At 40.8% G+C, this 24,778-nt stretch overlaps 2 protein-coding genes across 2 annotated transcripts in view; one reads left to right on the plus strand and one right to left on the minus strand.

Annotated features, from left to right (window-relative positions):
• Positions 1-3,332: 3,332 nt before the first annotated feature.
• LOC118558803 (uveal autoantigen with coiled-coil domains and ankyrin repeats-like) lies at positions 3,333-5,320 on the minus strand. Its single transcript, XM_036129359.1, has one exon. It carries the CDS (start codon positions 5,093-5,095, stop codon positions 3,467-3,469), a length of 1,629 nt encoding a protein of 542 aa, XP_035985252.1. The 5' UTR covers positions 5,096-5,320; the 3' UTR covers positions 3,333-3,466.
• A 5,188-nt stretch (positions 5,321-10,508) lies between these two features.
• The window catches only part of spire1b (spire-type actin nucleation factor 1b), a gene marked incomplete in the record, with an annotated part of 59,936 nt that continues 45,666 nt past the window's right edge, over positions 10,509-24,778 (plus strand). Inside the window, 2 exon segments of the mRNA XM_036129368.1 lie at positions 10,509-11,258; positions 20,861-20,889. Of these exon segments, the coding sequence (XP_035985261.1) occupies positions 10,922-11,258; positions 20,861-20,889 (366 nt within the window).

The following is a 24,778-nucleotide window of genomic DNA, read 5'->3' on the forward strand; positions in this document are numbered from 1 at the left end:
TTGGTCAAAACATTTCCTATATGAGGAAACCCAGTTGATTGCATCAAGTCTTGACAAGCAGCATTCACTCCTCCTGAACAAGTGTAGAGCTACAGGGAGAGTCGTCTGCATTGTCCACGGCTTTGCAGCATTCCCTCAACCGAGCAAGCATGAAGCGACAGTGGAAAGAAAAACTCCCCATTAACGGGAAGGAAAACCTCCAGCAGAACCAGGCTCAGTATGAACGGTCATCTGCCTCGACCGACTAGGGGTTAGAAAAGACAGCAGAGACACAACAAGAGAGTCAAACAGGAAAGTTTTAGGAGAATTTTAAATGATATTCTTGATTTAACAGGAAGCCAATTAAGGGAAGCTAAAATTGTAGAAATATGATCCCTCTTGTTGTTTTCATCAGAACTCTTGCTGCAGCATTTTGGATCAGCTGAAGACTTTGAACTACATTTTGTGGACTTCCTGATAGTAAAGAATTACAATAGTCCAGCCTTGAAGTAACAAATGCATGGACTAGTTTTTCAGCATCACACCTGGACAGAATGTTTCTAATTTTGGCGATATTCCGGAGGTGAAAAAAGGAAACTCTGGAAACCTGTTTAATGTGGGATTTAAATGACATGTCTTGGTCAAAAATAACACCAAGATTTTTTACTTAATTACCAGAGGCCAAGTTAATGCCATCCAGATTAAGTGATTGATTAAGAAGTTTATTTTTTGAGGACTCTGGCCCAAAGATTACAACTTCTGTCTTGTCAGAATTTTTGATGTCATCAAGACATGACTGTAGTCGAAGTAACTGATTGGATTCATCAGGATTTATGGAAAAATATAGCTGAGTGTCATCAGCATAACAGTGGAAATTAATCCTATGCTGTCTGATAATTATGCCAATCGGAAGCATATATATAGTAAAGAGAATTGGTCCAAGGACTGAACCCTGTGGTACTCCACAAGTGACCCTAGAGTTTGAAGAAGATTTATTATTAACATGAACAAACTGGAATCTGTCCGGCAGATAAGATTTAAACCAGCCTAATGCTTTCCCCTTAATCCCTACAGTATGCTCAAGTCTTTGTAGGAGAATATTGTGATCAACTGTATCAAATGCTGCACTGAGATCTAACAGGACAAGTATAGACACAAGTCCATTATCTGAGGCCATGAGAATATCATTGGTGACCTTCACCAGAGCTGTTTCAGTGCTATGATGAGCTCTGAAGCCTGACTGAAACTCTTCAAGTAGGTTATTACTTTGTAAATGTTTACATAGTTGATTAGCAACTACTTTCTCAAGAATTTTAGACAAAAAAAGAGGATTAGTTATAGGTCTGTAATTTACTAATTCATCTTGATCAAGAGATGGTTTCTTAAGTAAAGGTTTAATAACAGCTACTTTGAAAGCCTGTGGTACAAATCCATTTACTAATGATAGATTAATCATGTCTAAAATAGGGCCACTGATCAAAGGGAATACCTCCTTAACTTGGTTGGTATTGGGTCTAACATACAGGTAGAAGGTTTAGATGAAGCTAAAATTTTACGTAGCTCAGAAAGCTCTACTGCTTCTAAACAGTTCAGACACTGCGCAGGTTCTAAAGATTCCTCCAATGTTGCCTCACTTACTGAGGACAAGGTAATCATGTTTGGGAGGATGCCAATTATTTTATTTTAATGGAATCAATTTTATTTATGAAGAATCCCATAAAATCTTTACTGCTAAGAGCTTACTTGAGTAAACTTTCTGGCTACTCTGTCCATCATGGGTAACTTCAGTGAATATAGAACAGGCTAGTTTTAATAAAACATGCACCAAAGACATACCTACAGTTTATTCAAAGTGAGACTTCTTGTTTGTACACAAGCTTTGTTGTTTTACTGTTATTTTCTATCTGCTGTAGAAATTATAACTGGAAGATCTTTGCACTATTCTAACAAAGTGTATATACATGAACTGCTTTAAAGTATTGGTTTTATTGTTGTTACATTGAAAAAAAAATCAAATCAGAAAAGAGTTTTCCGATCTGAGTTTGTTATTTTGTAATTGTCATTTTTTTGTATAGTTTTAAAAAATATCTATTTTAAGTCTTTCATGACCTTTATGCACAATCCTGTAAGGGCTACGTGACTTTTGAACTTTTTTTTAATTATATTTCTGTTATAACACGTGGCCAGGAGGGTACTTTGGTCTACTTGTTATAGTGACAACAAAATAATCGGTTCTATTCTTTTTTTCATCACATTTTTTTTAGTTGATGAAAATGTCATCCAAACACCAGAGAAATACCTTTCCATTTTCATATGATAGATTAAACAGCGCCCAGAGATACCTTCAAGGCTTTGGACATTGTTATGGAAGCTAAACATGCTTAAAAATCTCAACAACTTCCGCCCCGACCTGCCTGCTGCAGTTTTTTCATTGTTCTCTTACAAACACTGGAGGCCTTGAGACAACACCTGCATTTACACAAAGATGTAATTCATCCATTTATACTTGAATTATACTTGAACTGCATGATGATGTTTCCCTCCACATCAGACCTCGATCATGGTTCGACTTTATATAGTGACACACAACTATACACATATATATTGTGGGATGCCGTCTGCAAGATCTGGACTTGGTTTATGCTGTAAGAGTCCAGAGAACGGCCAGAGGTACGGCCACATATTCCACCTATGGGCAATCCACCTCCATCAGAAACGCTTTAGAAACATCAAATCAAAAACTTAATTGACTCAGAAAGAGCTTCTTTCCAAAAGAGCTTCTTTCCAAAAGCTTTAAGAGCTATGATATCCATCATGCAGATGAATGTTTTTCTTGACATAACCCTCTCCATTTATTTGGGCTTGGGACCAACACAAGGAGCACAAAGCATTCTTGTGGCTGGATTATTATGTCTATTTTTATTTATTTTTTTATTTTAAATGTTTTTATTATGAATATATTTTAAGAGTAAGACTAAATAAAAAAGACAAACAAAGTGTCAGAGGGGGTGGGGAATAACCTGGACATGTCTCCAGTCAACCATAGGGCGACACAGACTGGGGATAAACAACCATGCAGTCACAGGGTCACTTCCTGTGATCAATTTACAGAGGCCAATTAAGCTAAAAGGTACATTTTTAGGACTGTGGGAGGAAGCCGGAGCACCCGGAGAGAACCCACGCATGCACGGGGAGAACGTCCAAACTCCATGCAGCCAGATCTGTTGCTGCGAGGCAGCAGTGCTAGCAACTGCTGCACCGTGCAGCCCCACTCCACTCACCAGGGTAAAACTAGTTACCCTGGTAGGGAGCCAGAACTTTTTCATTTACAATTCAATTGTTTTTGAATAGTTTTGTGCCGAGGAGTGCTGGACATTTTGCAATGGTTGCCATTTTCAAAAGGGGGTTAAGGTAAGGGGTTAAAAGTTAAAAGATTTTGTCAGTTTGATGGTTTGGTAGGAGGAGGCTTCATGAGGTTCAGTGGTGGTCAGTTTTCAGACTGAGATGGAGCCTTTTTGGACCTTTTAAAGATCTGGGCGATTCTTTTCCTTAAAGATTTCTTTTTGGGTTTGCTTTCTTGTAATTTGTCCATCTCCTGTTGCAGGTTTTTCAGTTTCTCTATCAGGTTCAGTGTTGAAGCTTTTCTCTTCACCTCCGCCTCTTTCAGAAGCTCCTCTGTTGTTGCAACCATCTCTAGAAGGCAGGACTTCTCTGTTTGCCACTCCTGCCTTTCATCATGCAGAACCTCCAGAACGTCTTTCCTGGCTGCTTCCACATTTCTGACAGCTTTCTGCTGCTCTGTCAGAAGACTGGACTTTTCCTGGGCCCAGAGCCGTCTTTGGTTCTCCACGTCTTGCTCCATTTTGACCAAAGCAGCCTCTATTTCACAGCTTTCCTTCACTTGCTCAGCCAAGCAGTTCTCAGCCTCCTTTGTTCTGCTCTTCTCAGCAACCAGAGCAATTTCCAGTTGAACGACTTTTCTTGCAGCATCTTGATGACTTTGGTTGTTTTTCTGCTGCTCCAAACGCAGAGCAGCTATCTCCTGTTCTGCCTCAGCTTTCTGTGACTCTAAGTGCTTCACCAGCTGCTCCAGCTCATCTCTTTCTTGTTCTTTGGTCAGAAGATGGGATTTTTCCTGCTCCCACTGCCGCCGCTGGTCCTCCAAAGTTCTCTCCATGAGGACCAGAGCAGCCTGGAGGTTAGATGTCTCCTCTTTTTGCTGGGCTAAGCAGTCCTCGGCCTCTTTTGCTCTGTTTTTCTCTTCAGTCAGGTCTTCCTTCAACTGTTCGGCCCTTTTGATGGCATCTTGACTCTCCTTGTTCTTCCTGATCAGCTCATTATACAGAGCAGCAACCTGATCTTCATGCTTAACTGTCTGCTCCTGCAGCTGATATTTCAGCTGTTCCACCTCAGATGTTTCTTGGTTATTGGTCAGAAGACGGAGTTTTTCCTGCTCCCACTGCTTTCTTTCTTCCTCCAAATTTCTCTCCACTTTGACCAGAGCAGCTTGTAATTTAGAGATTTCCTCCATCTGCTTGGCCGAACAGATCTCAATCTCTCTTGTTTTGTTCTTTTCTGCCATCAGAGATACTTTCAGCTGATCGGCCCTTCTGATGGCATCTCGACGGTCTTTGTTGGTCTTAATCCGCTCATCATACAGAACAGCAACGTCGTCTTCATGCTCAGTTTGCTGCTTTTCTACAATCTGAGTCAACCTCAACACTTCGTCTCTTAAAGCCGTTTTCTCGTCCTCATGTTGGTGGACCGGTGCAGCTTTAACTCCTGGAGCTAATTGTCTAAAGGAGATCTCAGCTTCCTGGACCTTTTTCCTCTCGGTAGTTAGCTCAGACTCAAGCTGCCTAGCCTTCTTGTTGGCATGTTGGTGCACTACCTCCATTTTATGAAGCTCGGAGGCGAGACTCTTCAAGTTTTCTGATAATGCAGCGTTTTCTTGTTGCAGAGCTGAGATCTTCTGGTCTTTGGAGCCTAAGGCGGCATGAAACTCCACCTCTGACATCATGACAACAGCTCTGGTGTTTTCTTCAACAGCTGTCTCACTTTGAAGAAGACCAAATGTAACTTTCCTGGTAATCTCTGCTTTAGATCTGGTCGACATGTTGGCGCTTCGACTTGATTGGTTTAGAAAGTTGGTTATTGGACTGCTCACTCTTCAGAAGAGGAAAATCTTCTAAAGTGTGCAAAGTTCAACTCACCTGATTTGCTGTCGCTGAATGAAGAGCTGATAAATTTCAGCGTTTCTTTCCGACGGCAGCTAATCTCCACAGATGAACGTCTGCTGACAGACTCTGTAGTAAACAGACTTGTTGGCTGGTTTTCAACACAAAGCTTCGTTTTCAACACAAAGCTTCTTTAAGAGATGACTGGACTGGTTTCTCTTCGCTCTTTGAAAAACTGGGTTTTTCTCAACACGCAAGAGTGACTCAAGAGATGCATTCACTATCAGGGTTCTGAAGGAATGGAATTATTTGCTGAAGTCTGTGATTCAAAGGCTGCTGATGATGTCACAAAGGGACAGAAGCCATGATGTCATAGATCGGATATTCATGCCATGTTTCCTGGCAACAACATGACCCCCGCCCACATCAGCCAAAGGCAGGCAGAGGATACTAAACAAATTTGTTATTTTGTGATTGTATTTTGTATATATATTTTTAAAAATATAATTTGTAAGTCTTTATGATACAAGAATTTACACTTATGTTTTGTCTGTTTGATTAGATCACTTTTAAATATTAAATCAGATGTTATGATTAGTTACTCAGTACTTGAATAGCCTTGCTACAGAGGACCTCAACTTTTACTTGAGAAATTTCTTGGTTAGCTACTTTTTAGTTTTACTTGAGTAGAAATATGTCTGCTAATCTTACTTGAGTAAATTTTTTTTACTCTACTCACCTCTGTCTCTGATGCCATGATCTACAATAGCAATCAGTTTCCCTTTAAAACAAGTTATTTTTAATGTGGACAACATTTGTGTGTTTACCTCTGATTAACACATTTAATAAATGCCTTTCTGTTAAAAATTAATTCAGTGTTTATGCTTTTTCTACATGGGTGCCATTGTTAACCATAATAAAAACAATGAACGGCTGGCTCATTTAAATGCACATTAACATTCATGAGGTGTTTTGCATTGACCGTTTATGGTTGAATCTGGGTGTGTAGAGAGCAGAACATGAGGCAGAACCAGGTATGCAAACGTTGAGGAAGATCTCTGATCAATAAAGGAAAAATGTATGCTGGGGTGCATGCACATGGTACCATGTGCACGGTTCTGTGCCTATATTCACAAAAATTCTTAGAGTCCCCTCAGATAACTCCTATATAAATGTTGTAAATGCGACATCCTACATATTTTATGCATCTCATTTCCCTTGCACACCACATTTTCTTGATGCTAATTCTGGGTTTCTTCTTATCCCAGAGGAACTCCTTAACACAAATCTCATAGTGTTTGTATACCTGTGATGGGATATCAACAGGTACCATCATGGACACATAATTAAACAGCGGGGCTATCACCATTTTTATTACATCCACCTTTCCCCATAAAGAAAGTTTCAATTTTGCCCACGTGTTAAGATTAGTTCTTATTTTTTGAAGAAGCAGTTCCATATTTAGTAGCATTATTTCCTCTAAATTCGAATGAAGTCGTATACCCAAATATTTCATACCCGAAGGAATCCACTTAAAGTTAAATTGCGTAATATCACTTGAGATGCATGCTTGGGATGTGGGCATACACTCGGATTTGTTCCAATTGATCTTGTATCCTGAGAATTTCGAATATGATTCAACACACCATAATAGAGCTGGAATAGAAGCAATTGGATCAGCTAAAATGTCATTCGCATACATAAGCAACTTATGCTCCTTTCCTCCTGCATAAATCCTTCGGTTAATTCTTATTGCTACTGCTAATGGTTTCACAACCAGCATGAAAAGTAGTGGGGCACAGCTCTGCCTTGTCCCTCTGGAAAGATGAAAAAATTTGGATAACTGACCATTTGTCATAACTGCTGCTTTTGGTTTAGAATATAATATTTCTACCCATTTACAGAACGTAGGTCCAAATCCAAGTTTTAGAAGTGCTGCTTTAAGAAAGCTCCACTCCATGCGATCAAAGGCTTTCTCCGCATCCAAAGACAGCGCCGCAATAGAAGTTGTATCACAGTGATTCAAATGTATTAAATGAGAAAGCCTTCTCATATGGTCCACTGTCGATCTGTTCTTAATAAAGCCTACCTGGTCTTCATTCATGATGTCCAGAAGTACTTTTTCTAACCGTAATGCTAGTGTTTTTGTTAATATTTTACAGTCTACTCCTATGAGAGTAATGGGTCTGAAGTTAGAAGGATCTGAAACATCTCTGTCCTTTTTCGGAATAAGTGATATCAGAGCTTCATTGAGAGTGCCAGGCAAAGAGCCTGACTCAAAGGCTTCTCTATATACATCATGCAATACCGGGGCAACGATGTCAATTTATTTCTTATAATATTCAACTGGAAAGCCATCCAGGCCCGGCGACTTCCCCGGTTTCATAGACAAAATCGTAGTTTTGATTTCTTCCAAGGTGATAGGAGAATCCAGTTTTTCTCTTTTTTCATCAGATGGTATTCAACTTCAATGATGAGAGAAAAGCATTCATTTCTTCTGTATCAGATTTGTTAGTGGATGTGTAAAGGGTTTCATAAAACTCTTCAAATATCCTATTTATTTCTTTGGCAGCTGTGAATTTTTTTACCATCTTTTTTAATTAGAGGGATGTTATTAGAATTATCGTGTTGTTTAAGTTGTCTCACTAGTAATTTGCCACATTTTTCTCTACCTTTATAATATTTAGTTTTAAGTCTAAATAAGGCATATTCAGCTTTTTTATTATATAGTTTGTGCAACCGATGTTTAAGATTACAAAGTGTTTGATATAAATTATTTAAATAATTCTGTGTTATTTTTTTCTCTGACAAACAAATTTCTTTTTCCAACATTTTTTCTTTCCCATTATTTTCTTCTTTAATTTTTGATGCATATGCAATGAATTTCCCCCATATATATGCTTTGGATACTTCCAACACAGAAGCTATCTCTCCCGTGGGTTTACGATTCTTCATATATCAACCAGATTCCAGTCCTGTGCTAATATTTGGATCGCAGCCTTATCCCTAGGTGCTGGTTTCCCCTTCAGCGTGCTTTTATTGACAAATCCATCCATCACCTGGTTAACGTCGCCTCCTAGAATAATATGGCCCTCGGTGTTTCCTATTTGCTTTTAATTTGCTATTAATTTCATGAAAGAAGTCAAGTTCTTCCTGGTTAGGTGCGTAAATGTTACAAAGGACAGTCCTAATTCTGTCCAGCAAGGCTTCAATACATATGAAGCGCCTTTCCTTATCATTATGTTGTTTAAGCATAACAAAACTTATGCTTTTATTAACCAGAGTCATTACACCATTTCGTTTGATTAAAAATTAGCTATGGTACACTTTACCCACCCAGCCTCCTTTCAATTTAGCAGCTTCTTCATTCCCAGTTATATGTGATTCCTGAATGAATGCAACATCAGCACCTTTGGATTTTAAATAAGTCAAAACGTTTTGTCCTTTAATTGGGTGCCTACATCCATAAATATTCCCTGAAATTATGTTAATATATCCCTTAGACATCTTTTGCTATTTGGTACACGTGATTCAATCTGCTTTTTTGTGCCAGCAGATCATATGCTGATGACCAAACCTCACAAATTTATGGGAGGAGGTTATCCAAATGTAAATACTTACCACCCACAAAGCGATGAATCAAACCTGGAACTGATTCTGGGTGCTTTTTTCTTGCATTTATATATAGTATGTTTAGCGCCTCATCTTCAAAGATTCCAAATAAGGGCCGCGTTGACAGAAAGGCAGAAAGAAAACTGTGCAAGCAAAAAGTGGGCGTGTTGCAGGTGCAACACGTGTCCACTGTGGATAAGAAGTACAACACAGATTTGGTTTACTCACTGATTTTGGTTCAGTGAGTAAACTGTGTGAACTACTGGCTGTTTGGGAGCTGATGTCAAAGAAAGAGGAGGCTCAAATCCTTCACATAATCACTCCAGACACCCAGGACGCACAAAACCGTTCTTAATGAATGGGGAATTTCTGCTGTTAAATGTTGTCTTAGAGACAACATTAATGATTATTTAAAATAAAGAAAAAGGTTGTACAGAAGGAAAAAAAATCTAATTTTAAGTCTGAGTTTAATAGAATATGGCACAAACACTTTGCAAATAAAAATGTTGTAAAATAGATCTTTTACAGTTCCCAGTGACTTTAAAGACAGACCAAAACATTTCCGTACGAAACTCTGGGGCCTTGAGCCAAACACTGAAATGATCAAGTCAAAATAATGACACAGCAGTGACGCTGGTCATGTCAAAACTAACAGCTGGGCAGAGCTGAACAGTCAAACCAGCACCTGTAAACACCACTGCTCTTATTACCCTGTTCATCAAGTTTGCAAAATCTTCTGCACAGCTATAACTTTTTAACCTGTCTCTGAAACCGAACGTGTTTCTTTAGCATCCTCTTTTGTCTTTACATTTATCTGAGTTTGTACTTTGTCTTTACATTTATCAACTTCCGTGCCTTATTCAAAGAGATATTAATCTGGGTTTGAACATTGTATTTTTATTTGGTATCTCCGTTTGCAAAGTATTTTGTTGTCGGCACCGTATTTTCACTGGTAATGGGACTTTTGCAGTTTCATTGCACTGCACAAGAATTGTAATAAAGTCTTTAAAAACAAGAAGTGGTCAGACATTGCATAAGGAAATATGGTTAAATGAAAGTAGTTTGAATATTGTTTCATATATACTTAGTAAACTAAACTATTATATCACTGACAGGCAGAGTCTTATCAACTGTCTCTGTAAAGTGTAGGCATGGCGTTTTGTGCCTTATAATTAAGTAATAGGTGAGATTGTCCTGTATCTGACATCGGAATAAGATTTTACAAATAAATAATATAAATAATGAAAGGAGGATAAAAAGATTTTATTTTCAGAAAAAACACAGCACATAATTCAGATAAAAATCATGTCCCATGTTGCTCTGACCGCTCTGGGATAGCTGGTGCTGTGTTTGCATCTACATCTGATGTGGGAGATGTAGGTGGAGCAGCAGCTCTGCTACCTGCTGTTACATTCTCCCGTCTCCTTGTCCTCCGTTGAAATCTCTTGTGATCTGAAGCTCTCTCTTGCATGTGTCTGAAAAGTAAGCGTTTGGAGGGGTTTTCATTAACTTCATTAGCATTAACTTCATTTTCTCCCCTAAAACACACACCCACACACACACACACACACACACACACACACACACACACACACACACACACACACACACACACACACACACACACACACACACACACACACACACACACACACACACACACACACACACACACATTGTTATGATCTTCCTTCCCTTGATGTCTCAGTATGTTAAATACATAATGAGGACCTTGCCTTGGCTTCCATTGACTTCCATTCATTTTAAACCCTTTCTATGACCTAATCCTGACCCTAATCTAAATTTAATTGACATTTTAGTGCCAAACCTAATCCCTGGTCCAGAAAAAAAGTGAGGACCAAAAAAAATAAATAAATCCTCACTTCACATCAAAGTCCTGACTTTACTAGGAAAATGCGCAAACAAATGTTCCAAGTACAAGTGGGGACACGGGCGCCCCCTACTGACGTCTGAGCGCAAACCCTGGGGACGGGTGGGGAAACAGCCACCGTGCTCCTGCGCGTATTCCTTGCCAGCTCTGCTGCCTTGTTGAAGGAAAGAAGAAGGAGGCACCGATGCCCCCAGACCGCCTCTCCCACGTCGGCCTGGCCCTGCTCCCGTCTTCAGGCCTTCTGCGCTGAGAGAATGAAAGGATGGCGGAGCGGCGCTCTGGCGGGGACCGCGAAGTGCTGACGGATGCTGCAGCTGCCGTTCGCCGGGATGACCACAAGCACCATGACGCGATGAATTCGCCGGAGGATCTGTCTCTGGAGGAGATCCTGAGGCTCTACAGCCAGCCCATCAACGAGGAGCAGGCATGGGCGGTGTGCTACCAGTGCTGCCGGACGCTGGCGAAGGCGCACCGGGCCGAAGGGAGCCCCGCTGCCACCGGAGCATCCTCCGCGGAGGAGCCGCGGAGGATCTCGGGTCCGGAGGATGTCAGGATACAGAGAGACGGCTCGGTGAGGATGGATCACCGCGGCGGTGAAGGTAAAAGAGCTGCACTTTACGTCCTTTTAAAATTCACGCCAGCCCCAGTTGCTCTGACTGTTCTCAGTAGGATGCAGAAAAAGCCGCAATAAATCCCAGATAACCACAAGCCTTTAAAGCATTTAGTATCCCAGGCAGGGTCCCTTAAACGAGGCGCAGCATGGGCACCAGGGGGACCACAGTGCAGGCAGGCCCGTGTTAATATGGGAAAGACCAAACTGGGCTAATAGGCTCACACCAATCCTATTTCAGCCTTCTTCTTGTTGCTTCTAAACATTTATTATTTGGGTCCATTCTGCATTTGGGGGTAAATCTGCAGCAGGAACTCTACCCATGGCTCAGGGCTCCATTACTCTGTTGGGTCTGATCTCTGACACACAAAGGAATGCCGTCTCAGACCCCTGCTGCCAGCACCCTTGTGTTTTCACAGATTTCCACCAGCCTTTTTCCTCCTCCTCCACCTCCTCCTCCTCATCATCTCCACGTGTGTGCTCCCATCATGTTTCACCTCGTTATTAGGAGCCTCTTAAGCCTGTTTTGCCACCTCCCATCAGATCAGGGTGATCATCGAGCTTCCACCTGATTAAAGGAAGCGATTATGAGCCGGAATGTGGACACTGATGGGATTGAGGAGAGGTGTACCCCACACGGAACGACGCCTCCTCAACGCACATTTTAGGGGAACTTCTCTGGTTTGGTTTCATCCAGCCTGGCACTGCATGTGTGACAGGGGGATACCTGGTGATCGGGTGTATTCATGAGCTTTCACAAAACGTCCGAGGCTAAAACAAGAGCCATGTCCTGCATTTAAAGTGTAAACCCTGTGAGACCGTGGTTTACACTTAGCATTTTACGGCAGGTTAAGTCCAGTGTTTAAATGAGCTTAATTGTTTTATTATTCACTTTCATGAACAATGAAACAGGAAGTAAAGCAGATGTGCGTAAACAGATGACAGTGGATGGATGTGTGATGGGTGTGCCTCTGATGGACCAAACAGACACCTTGCCTTATCTCGTCAAACCGAAGCATGACGTCCTCTTCTCCAGCTGTAATTGCATCTGTCGACCGTACGCAGACCGGGCCCGAGGCGAATTAAGAGCCTGTTTGTCAGTCTTAACGGCCTCCAAAGGCCTCAGCGCTGCGCTCTGAGCCTGTATGTGCTGGGTTAACATTATAGCCTCTGATTCAACGGATGCACTTCATGTCTTGTGCGAGTGACTTGTCTGAGCAGATCTGTGAGGCGCAGCTGGGACGATGATGCCAGCCGCGGCCTGTAGGTGGAAATGAGTGGAGTGAATGGGCTATTTTTAGCTCCAAGGAAGAAACCACTGAAGAAGGGGGGAGTTCAATAATTTGTTTCTCTGTTGCATAATAGTGTCAAATACGCTGCTGTTTTTCTATTTCTGTTGTTGATGGGATTATTTTTAAGATGCCCTATTTGGTTTTTTTTTATCAGCCCTTCGACTCCACAGTAATCAGTAATGATTTTACACGCACAGTGCAGTTTGAAGGGATTTGCTCCCTCATGTTTCTTCTTCTTCTTTTTTTTTTGATCACACTTAAATGTTTTAGATTGTGACAAAAGTAACCTGATTAAACCCCAGAGGCAGTTTCAAAAATGATAGTTCCATTTATTAAATGAAAACCAGCTACCCAGGCCAACGCGGCCTTATGCGAACAAGTAATTGCCCCCTAAGTCTGACGATTGGTTGGGCCACCCTGCGTGGCACCATCTGCGTCTCTTTTACATTGCTGAGCAGGAATTATGATTCACTCTCTCTTGGCAGAATGGTTTTAATTCAGGCACATTGGAGCGTTTGAAATGGCACCCCATCTCAGTCCATACTTTGACTAGGCCGCTCCAAAACCTTCATCTTGTTCTTTATATGAGTCATTCATTTTTGCTGACTTGGTGGTGAGCATCAGATCATTGTGCTGCTGCAGAACACAGTCTGCTTTACCTTCAGATCATGAACTGACGGCCAGAGATTGTCCCTCAGGGTTTTCTGCTAGAGACCAGAATTAATGGTTCCATGAAATATGGCATCTTGAAGCAGCAAAGCAAGCTCATACCATCATGTTACCACCACCGTGTCTGATTGACGATATGATGTTTATTGTCTTAAAGCCTATATTTAGTTTATGCCTGACATAACCGGATTCACATCCTCCATAAGGTTTCCCTCCTGTCTCTGAAAAAAAAAAACACATTAGAAACCTTTACCAAACATCTTTTTTTTTTGGCAAAAATGAAACAGGCCTTTGTGTCCATTTTGGTCAGAAGTGGTTTTCTCCTGAGAACTCTCTAATGGAAGCTGTTTTTCCACGTCTCTTTTTTTTATTGTCACATCATGAGCACTGACTCTGACTGAGACAAGTGAGGCTTGAAGTGTTTTAACGTTGTTGACCTCCTGGATGAGTTGTCAGTGCACTCTGGGAGTAACTTGCTAGGCCAGCAGCTCCTGTCAATGTAATGACTCTCACTGTCGGTGGTGATTGTCCCAAAACCCTAGAAATGGCTCTGTAACCATTAACCAACAGAAAACAACATGCATCATCTGTTCTTGAATTTAAGTGGGTGTGCATGGTGTGTTGCCTTTGGAGATCTTTTAGCCCACTTCATGTGTCAGACAGGTTGTATTTAAGAGGTTATTATGATTATTATTATTATTATTATTATTGTTGTGATTTTGCAGATGTGGCAGTAATCTGGCCTGAGTGTGGTCTGTGTAATTAATGTTCAGAGACTAAGCAAACGCAGCATCATATTAAAGTGAAGTCAGACCTTACTCTTTAAATCCATGCTCAACTTAAGGTTAAGTCTTTTTTTTTTTTGGTTCTTTACGTCTCTTGTTTCCATTGGTGCTTCTGGACTCTCACTTTTAGCTAGTTCATTTCACACCACTGTCATGATATGCTTATCATGCTCCTGATATCTGGAATTAAATGTCGACAGAATAACATTACCATATAAAAATCTGTTGTTTATTTTTTTTATTTTAATGTGCTTTAAAAGTATGTTGGTCAGTGAAATCTGACAGTTTTCTGAGCATGTGGTTGTTCTAATTGCCTTTTATTGATAATGCTCAGTAGTGTGCTGTTCTTTCTCTATAAAGAAGCTTGGCTAACCAGACTCAGTCGTGTAAATAATTAGACAGATCAATATAGAGTGCTGTTAGGAGATTTAAAGCTCTTATTAGCTCAGCTGATCTGAGGATAGCCAGTCAAAATTTTGGACCGACTTTTGTCATTCAGTGGCTTATATTAAAAATGTGACTCAAAAGACTATAGAATTATGTATTTTTCTGAATTATGTATTCGCCATTGTTCATTGAATTTTTCTATTTGTGAGTAAAGGCTCTCACTGTCGTTGGCTGGTGTCCAAAGCCTTAGAAATGGCGTAGTAACCATTTACTGGCTGAAAGGTGTCAATGACTTTTTTTTCCCCATCTGTTCTTGAAATACTTTAGATTTGGACAGGATTGGATCTTTTTCTGACCTTTCCTCCTTCTTTGTGTTGTCAGACAAGTCTTGTTGCAGTGATTTTTGTTTTCTATGTGCAGGTCTGGCTGTAATCATGCCTGGGCATGGCGAGTGGAATTCAATGTGATTATTCACAGTAATTTCATGATTTAACTTGGGATACTTTTTTCAAAGAACAGCAGATTGTTTGAACGGTCTCTCTTCCTTGATAAATCAAAACAGATTTGCAAAAAACCCAAAACGTTTTTTATTTACTCAGACTTACATATGTGATGATCTGAATATTTTTACTTCATAAAGCAAACACGGAAGAAATCTGACAGTGAGCAAATCATTTTTCACTGTTATCTAGGTCATCTTACATTTTGTGTTATGGTTATCCAAACAGATTAGAAACTGGAGCCTCCTAAGGGATCTCATAAATGTTTTTCTCTCTCTCAAACCTACAAAATAAATATATACATCATCACCTTACAGTAGTATGGCCTATAAATCTGCTGATTCAAATTGAAGTCCTGATGATGTCAAAGACGATGTGGTGATGCGTTTCCACCTGTTATCATATAAACGAGGCGTTTGTTCAGAGGAGCATCTGTCAGCTGCTTGTTTGGTCATGAAGTAAAAGGCTGGGCTGATGAAGCCTGGAGAGGTTGGTGAAGGAGATGTCTTTAAAAGAGGGAACATTCCTGCTACGGAGGTTCTTAGAAAGACTTGTGTCATCACGGATCACATGCAAGTTGGTGAAATGATTAGAAATGGAAAAAAAATTGGTCTAGTTAGCACAGTGAGAGGAATAACACACAGAGCTGTCACTGAAGGAGTTTAGTGAGAATGTAAAATATATAAAAAGCAATATATAACAGCTTAAAACACATTACAAAGATGGTGCAAATACTTATTGTCAGTTTTCTTTTAAATCCACATTAATGATGTGTTTAGAAATAGGCCACTAAATGTGGTTTTCGCATTCTGCATTTTAAAGTTTTAAACAAGCTGTCGTTTTCAGAATATGGTTTATTTAGGTGATCTTTTCTTGGTTTTTTCAATTCAATTCAATTCAATAAAATTTTATTTATATAGCACCAATTCATAAAACATGTCATCTCAAGGCAATTTACAAAGTCAAGTTCAATCAGATTATACAGATTGGTCAAAATTTTCCTATATAAAGCAAACAATTGGTTGCATCAAATTCCCGACAAGCAGCATTCACTCCTGGAGAACCGTAGAGCCACAGAGACAGTCGTCTGCATTGTCCATGGCTTTGCTGCAATCCCTCATACTGAGCATGCATGAAGCGACAGTGGAAAGAAAAACTCCCCATTAACGGGAAGGAAAACCTCCAGCAGAACCGGGCTTAGTATGAAAGGTCATCTGCCTCGACCGACTGGGGTTACAGAAGACAGATCAACCAGTCTATCTTTACCACAACAAAAGGTTACACAGTGTGGGTTTAAAAATTAGTAAAAAAAAAAGAAGGATATGTCAAAAACAAAATAAGATGTGTAAGGGGCTTTTTATTTCACAACAGATGGGTGGTATCTAAAATTCACATCTTGATTAGAATTGAGATATTTTAATGAAGACCAGAAACAATTTTATTAAAGTCTAAAAGGATTAAGAAATAAGGCTGCTCCAAGTATGTTCAGATGTTGAAAAAAACGAAAAGAAAGTGCTTCTGCAGCCGAGGATCGGAACACCAAGGTCCCCGCCCTCTACTGCCACCCGTTGCACAATGCACCCGACCCCTTTGGCCCCTCCGACAGGTGGTGAGCCCATTGGAAGGGGGACCCATGTTGCCTCTTCGGGCTGAGCCCGGCCGGGCTCCATGGGCAAAAGCCCGGCCACCAGACGCTCGCCAACCTGCTCCACCTCCAGGCCTGGCTCCAGAGTGGGGCCCCGGTGACCCGCGTCCGGGCGAGGGAACACGACGTCCATTTATCGTACTCATCATAAGGGGTCTTTGGGCTGCTCTTTGTCTGGTCCCTCACCTAGGACCTGTCTGCCTTGGGTGACCCTACTAGGAGCTTAAAGCCCCTGACAGCAAGCTCCTAGGATCATTGGGACACCCAAACCCCTCCACCACGGTAAGGTGGCAGCCCAGGGAGGGGGCTGTACCGATCCGTTGTGGTGAAGAGAGAGCTGAGCCAAAAGGTGAAGCTCTCGATTTACCGGTCGATCTACGTTCCTACCCTCATCTATGGTCACGAGCTTTGGGTCGTGACCGAAAGAACGAGATCCCGGATACAAGCGGCTGAAATGAGTTTTCTCCGTAGTGTGTCTGGGCTCTCCCTTAGAGATAGGGTGAGGAGCTCAGTCATCCGGGGAGGACTCAGAGTAGAGCCGCTGCTCCTCCACGTCGAGAGGAGCCAGTTGAGGTGGCTCGGGCATCTGGTCAGGATGCCTCCTGGACGCCTCCCTGGAGAGGTGTTCCGGACACGTCCCACCGGGAGGAGACCCAGGGGAAGACCCAGGACACGCTGGAGGGACTATGTCTCCCGGCTGGCCTGGGAACGCCTTGGGATTCCCCCGGAGGAGCTGGCCCAAGTGGCTGGGGAGAGGGACGTCTGGGCCTCCCTACTGAAGCTGCTACCCCCGCGACCCGACCCCGGATAAGCGGAAGAAGACGGATGGACGGACGGACGAAAAGAAAGTGGAATAACCCTTCATTTGACTGCAGAATCTGGTGCCAACCTCAGCATTGCATCTTTTTATTAATTAGGGAACATACAGATGATAAATCTCAATTAAGGTCCATGCTTTGTATTCAAATGTGAAGAAGGAGAGTCTATATGTTGGGGATAAATAAAAAAAAAATCTAACATTTCAGTCAGAAAATGTATGGAATTTTAAAGGCAAATTGGCAAAGGCAAATTTATTTATATAGCACAATTCAGTACAAAGACAATGCAAAGTGCTTTACATGATTAAAATATAGCAAAATAAAACAGAATAAAAGCAAGTAGGAATAAAATCTAGATAGAAAATAGAACAAAAAAGTGGTGATTCAGTTAACTAGGACAGTTGAAGGCAATTTTAAACAAATGTGTTTTTAATCTTGATTTAAAGGAACTAAGGTTTTCCACATCTTTACAGTTTTCTGGAAGTTTGTTCCAGATAATTGGAGCATAGGAACTAAATGCTGCTTCTCCATGTTTGGTTCTAGTTCTAGGTATGCAGAGCAGGCTGGAGTCAGAAGACCTGAGTGGTCTGGATGGTTTATACGCTGATAACAAGTCTGTGATGTATTTAGGTGCTAAGCCATTTAGGGATTTATAGACTAACAGAAGTATTTTAAAGTCTATTCTCTGAGATACAGGGAGCCAGTGTAAGGACTTTAGAACTGGGGTGATGTGTTCTACTTTCTTAGTCTTAGTGAGGACGCGGGCAGCAGCGTTCTGGATCAGCTGCAGCTGTCTGATCCACTTTTTAGGAAGTCCTGTGAAAACACCGTTGCAGTAATCAATTCTACTAAATATAAACGCATGGATTAGTTTTTCCAGATCCTGCTGAGACATTAGTCCTTTAATCCTAGAAATGTTCTTCAGGTGATAGAAAGCCGACCTTGTAATTGTCTTTAGATGCTTTTGAAAGTTCAGGTCTGAGACCATTACTACTCCCAGATTTCGGGCCTGATCAGTGGTTTTTAGCTGAAGCGACTGAAGCTGTGTGTTAACTTTTGATCTCTCCTCTATTGGTCCAAAAATTATTACTTCAGTTTTGTTTTTATTCAATTGAAGAAAATTTTGGTACATCCATGTATTGATTTCTTCTAGGCATTTACTCAGTGCCTGAACTGGTTCATAGTCACCTGGTGACATGGTGATGTAAAGCTGTGTGTTGTCTGCATAGTTATGGTAGCTGATGTTGTTATTTTTTATTATCTGAGCTAGAGGGAGCATGTAGATATTGAATAGGAGGGGACCCAGAATGGACCCTTGGGGAACCCCAAATGGGATTTTTGTCATCTCTGATGTAAAGTTACCTACTGATACAAAAAATTCTCTGTCCTTTAAGTAGGATTTAAACCAGTGGAGAGCTGTACCAGAGAGGCCGACCCAGTTCTCCAGGCGTTCTAACAGAATGGAGTGATCAACAGTATCAAATGCTGCACTAAGGTCCAATAGAACCAGCATGGTGGTTCTTCCACAGTCTGTATTTATATGGATGTCATTAAAAACCTTGATAAGGGCGGTCTCTGTACTGTGGTGAGCACGGAAACCTGACTGGAAAACGTCAAATCGGCTGGTCGTTGTTAAGAAGGTGTTTAATTGTTGAAACACAGCTTTTTCAATAATCTTACTGATAAAGGGGAGGTTTGAGATGGGCCTGTAGTTCTGGAGTAGAAGTTTGTCTAAATTATTCTTTTTCAGCAGTGGTTTGATAATTGCTGTTTTTAGGGACTGGGGGAAAACACCTGACAGAAGGGACGTGTTTATTATCTGAGTCAAATCAGACGCTATGACAGGTAAAACTTTTTTAAAGAAAGCTGTGGGTAGAGCATCAAGGCAGCATGAAGAGGAACTTAGCTGCTGAATGATCTGCTCTAAGCTTTTGTGGTTTATTTGGCTGAATTGGGACATTTTGTCAGGATAAGTTCCAGCTGAGTACCGCTTTGGTTCTGGAGTTGGTGTGGATGTACAAACTGATCCTCTAATTTTTAGGATTTTCTCAGTAAAGAAATTAGCAAATTCATTACAGGCCCTGGTGGAGTGGAGTTCTGAAGCCACGGACACAGGAGGATTTGTTAACCTGTCCACTGTGGCAAATAAGACACGAGCATTATTAATGTTTTTCTTAATGATCTCAGAGAAGAAAGATTCTCTTGCATTTTTCAGTTGTAAGTTATATCTGTTAAGTCTCTCTTTATAGATGTCATAGTGAACCAGGAGTCTATTCTTTCTCCACCTGCGTTCAGCTTTGCGACATTCCCTTTTTTCACTTCTAACTGATGGAGCATTTCTCCAAGGAGATTTATTCTTCCCGTAAAAAACCTTCACTTTAACTGGAGCAATGCAGTCAATCATATCTGAGACTTTAGACTGAAAGTTATCTACTAGCTCATCTACTGAGTTGCAGCCCAAGGTTGAAGTAGCAGAGTAAGCTTGAATAAAAGTTTCTGTGGTATAAAAGAGAAAACTTTGCCAGGACCTTGACAAGAGGACGTGAACTTTATCAATTTGTTGGATTACATAGTAAAATTTCTCCAAAAAAGGAAAAGTAATTAAGAAAAAAAAACCTTACTGTCCATTGACAATACACAAATAGTTGAAGGATGCATTTTAGCAATGCATCCTGGAAATAGCCAGGACTCATTTGCATTTTTGACAATGTTTATCGTAATATATTTTTAACACAAAACAGCTTCCCTAAGTGAACATGTAGCCGTGTTTTAAAAGGAAAACAAAAGCTAATAAATACATTATTATCCTGTAATGCGCCCAGTAGTTAGCCCAGTAGCTCAGCGTGTGGATTTGCAAATCCACTGACTTTACTGGAACACAGTTAAGTCACAATTTGATGTCATGTCAAAATGTTCACAGTTATGTTCTTTTGAGACATTTCTGGTAAAGCAAAGTTAAATCTTTTTGGGGTTTGGTGCTTGTTAGCTCTGTAACACAGTTAATTTGTTCATGTTGCATCTTGCAGTCATTTGCAAAAAATGTTTGTGTGTGCTGCCAAGGGCAACCTAAGTAGCCCCAGTGCACCACATTTTGAAAACCATGGACACAACTATAGGTACTAATCCAGAGCTACGGTATAACATGTTTCAGTGAAGAACTCTTCACATGTCACCTTGGTGTTTGAATACTATTGTACTGCTGTCAGACCGCCTTTGCTTTGGTATTTTAGATTCAGCTAAAGAAACTAGAACATAGTTTGTCTTTACCAGGCTTTTTACTAAGTTCTCTGTCATATTTAGGTACATGGCAGGTTTCTCTCTCGGGGTTCAGAGCCTTTTTAGGCCAAACACATTCATAGGTCAGAGGTCACAGACAAAATACTGCTTTAAAATTGGACAGCTGAATCCTCATCCAAGGCACCACCCAATGTCGGTTGTGTTGTTATGAGTTTGTGTTTAAGGTCCAGCTAACACTGCTTTCTTGTTTCCCTGCAGGTAAAGACAGCCCTTGCACAACACCTGAGGTGAGTAACCTTATTGTTGTCCTATTGCACAGACTTTCCTACACCTAAAAAAGTTTGGTTAGTATTATGTGAATGTACTTAGTTTCTCTAAGTTTCAAAGTGTGTGCTAGGAGCTGTAGAAGGAGCAACATTATGCTGATAGAAAAGAGAGACAAAAAAAAAATGTTTTGACAGAATGCTTTGAGCAAACTATGATAGTTTTCTGGCTTTAATTGGGTTTCTAAATTAGTTTCCATAGATTTTATTTATTGGTTGCCTGTACCGCTAATGGCATTGCTTCCATCAAAAGGACAACGCTAGGTTAGCTGCAGTTGCTAGTTACAGAACACAGTTGGCACCTTACAAGCTCCAACACTTAGTGCAGCTGCTGTGATCTGAACAGACACATATTCCTGAAGCCTATCCGTGGACGGCTTTTCCTCCAGAGGGCTTCCAAGAGAAAATGGAGCTGGCATTACACATATCTCTGGAAAGAATTTAGCTGTGCACCTATATGATAAATAGCATCAGTATCTAAATGTCAGGTTGAGCCTGTTCAGAAGCAAAAATAAACTCATGATAAATCTGCCCCTAGTCTCCAGGAAAAAAAAGTGTTCATGTAAATAAACCTTCTTGACTGAAACCTTTGATAAAGACACGCAAATGCTATTCTACATTTTTGCATTTCTTAAACCAAAAAACGTAATCATTCAAAAACAGTAGTTTTTGTATTCAAGCTTTCAAAAACCTGCAAGTTTATGGAAGAAATAGCTTTTCTAAAAACACAAGATAAAAACCAAGAGAAGCTAACCTCCAGCCTTCCTGATCAATTACTTTGAATTTGAGTCTAAAACATTTCCCTTTTTTTATTGATAGAAAAAAAACAGAAAGCATTATACCTCCTGTATCCAAGAAACGTTGACGTGCATTCTCATGTAATCAGTGCATTGCCAGAGTTTTAGTGCTTCGAGACAGAACTTTAAAAAAAAGCATGATCTTGTGACAACAGACCTACTTCACTTATAATGCCCAAAAGTAAAACAAATCTGATACCATTGTCTTAAAATGTCTGCTTGGGTGTAGGAATGAGAAAGCTCAAACTCTTAGCCTCTCTTTGCAAAAACAGTAGTTTGATGAAACCCAAGGATCTGGGAGAGAGGAGTCCTTGCTGTGTTCATTTTATTATTTAATTTTCCTTTGGGTAATTAAATGACACTTTAATAAAGTATCATTTAATTGAATTGAATTTATTCCCGGCTTGATGGGAGACAAACATTAGAAACCAAAAACTACCACTTCTGTCCATGTTTATGTGCTTTGTGTTTATGTGTTTTGGTAGTAGCTGCTTGCCTGGTCACTGAACACAGCAACTACACAGAGTTCTCACATTTCAACTGAAATGATGTTTGCCGGTTCTCATTCTTGGGTCTGACTTACAGTATATTTTCCGAGGTAAACGGAGCACAGCAGAAAAGCGTTACGTTTCTCAATTCGTCATCGTCCTCCAGAACAACAACCTTCTTTTCAAAGAAACCGTCTGTCGCGTTTATCCTTCAGAGAAAATACGAGCTCATTGCAAGAAACGGAAAAAGAATCAGAGTAATAAATGGAGGCTTTGACCCCCGGATCAACACACATGAGGGTATTTTCCTCCTCCCTCTGTGACCTACTTAATTTGAAGCTTGTTGCCTTTTTTAATTATCTACAACTATTAAAATGTTCCTGCATGCAAGTCAAAGCCACTTTAGGTGATTTTGTCAAAACCTGGCCAAAGTTCAGTTTTTCTGAAAAACAACAACAACAGCCAAACCCTGAGAGTGATGAGAAATACAATTCCAGTGTTTAAAATAGATCAAATTAAAACATAGGACATGGTGGGTTTATTCATCACAAGCTTATCTGCTAATTTTGATGAGGCAGAAGTCATTTGGATAAAGGTCTGAAAATGTTTTCCCCATGATGAGAGCCTCCGGCTGATGTTTCTGATTAACTGGTTGGGAATCCCACCCAGTCAGGCCTCCTGCTTAGTAAGAGCTATGGGAAACATTTTAAAACTAATTAAAGGACTTCATCATTTGCATTATGCTGGCAATGACTGCGCTAATGGCTTCTGAAGTTATTTATCGGTGTTTGCGGGGGTCACCGTCTCACTTTTGTTTTTTATGGACGTTTTGAATCATTTTTGACTCCAGATCAGTTCAATTACTGTTTACAAATCCGTGATTCTACAGCAAAATTACCACTTATAAAGCATATTAAATCACGTTCATCTCTCTCCGGTCAGCAGAATATTTGATGAAATCATACACCCCATTATCATAATTTTAATTAGAAAATATTTCACATATCTGATGTTGCACTTTTTGGCTGAGGATCTCCTCCTGGCTCTGCAAAGACAACGTGCACAATCTTTCAGGCGCATCTCGATACTGACTGCCGCCTAACAGAGCTGTGCTAACAGATGGGCTGCCAGTAAATAACTTGGGCCCATACACTTACTCCCCGCTGGTGAAGCAATGAATGTGAAACTGCATAGACAAAATCCCCGCTAAGCAGCTTTGCACCAGAAATCAGTTCTCACAATGCAGTTTGTGGCAGGAACGGCTGACAGAACTACCGGCAAGTTGGCGGAGTGGCTCGATGCTTGACAGCGCTGAAGGCGTTCGGCTGGCAGAGAGAGTGGAATCCACCCAAAGCTGGATGAACAGGGATGCTTGTTTAGACGTAGCTGACACACATTATCTGCACATGGCTTAAAACAGCATGAACTCATGCAAATGATGCTGCATGTCAGATGATGTTGTTTTTTTTTTTCTTCGCAGCATATGAGCCGGGTTCACGGATACAGCGGCGTTGCATAAGGCTCTTTGTCCAATAATCACTAGAGCTTCTGTTTACTAGCAAAAAATGCCTGTTTTTTAATAATCCCTTTCTTATTTACTCAAAAATACGTTAGAGTTATTGCTTCAGGTTTTTTGTTACCGACCCTTTTGTTGTTTTGAAAGACGAGAATATGAAAATCTTGACGTGCATTTGTATTCAAACCCCTGAGTCCATACTTTGTGGAAGAATCTTGCGCTCCAATGATGGATTTGTTTCTACTGTTTTTGCACGTCCAGGGACTATTTTTGCCCATTGCTAAATAAGCCAAGCACAGTTGCATTTCAGTGGAAGGATCTGCGAGCAGCAGTTTCCCAGCCTTGCAGCAGATTCCTTTTTGGATTTAGCTCTTAACTTTGACCAGAGCATCTTAAAACATCCGTACGTTTTGTACTAGGTCTAACAAGCTGTCGTACACGAAGACCCATAATTTAGCTCTAACCATCCAGCTATCAAGTCTGACCAGTTTCTCTGTCCCTGCTAAAGAAAAGCCTCCCCAAAGCCTGATGCTGCCACCGCGGTGGTCCACTGTGGGGATTGCGTAGTAAGTGTTCTTTATGTTTCCTCCACACAGTGCTCTGCATATTGGCCACAGAGGTTTTCATTTGGTCTCAGCTGAAGAGAGCGTCTTCTTTCACTCGTTTGCTGTCTCCCCTTACATGGCCTGGCCAAACTTCAGACTGGACTTCTTGTGGCTTTCTTTTAAAACGGCTTCCTCTTTGCCTCTCGCCTACACGATCAGAACTGTGGAGGGAATGGCTGCTACTTGTGGACAGATTCTTCTACCCGAGCCGTGGATCTCTGCTGCTCCTCCAGAGTTACCCATGGCTGTTTCTCATTTGATGAATGTTCTCCATGCCTGGCCTGTTAGTTTAGGTCAGGAGTGTCAAACATACGGCCCGCGGGCCGGATCCGAACAATTTAGTCCGGCCCTGTGGCTAAATGCATTATCATTATAAAAAAAAAAAATAATAATAATAATAATAATTTTTTTTTTCCAGTGTCCTGTCTGGCAATGTGGCAATAATAT

This window comes from Fundulus heteroclitus, chromosome 3 (assembly GCF_011125445.2).
Source record: "Fundulus heteroclitus isolate FHET01 chromosome 3, MU-UCD_Fhet_4.1, whole genome shotgun sequence".
In the NCBI taxonomy this organism is placed as follows: Eukaryota; Metazoa; Chordata; class Actinopteri; order Cyprinodontiformes; family Fundulidae; genus Fundulus; species Fundulus heteroclitus.

Excerpts from the sequence above, each read along its gene's own strand:
- LOC118558803 (XM_036129359.1), bottom strand. The coding sequence starts at position 5,095 with ATGTCGACCAGATCTAAAGCAGAGATTACCAGGAAAGTTACATTTGGT.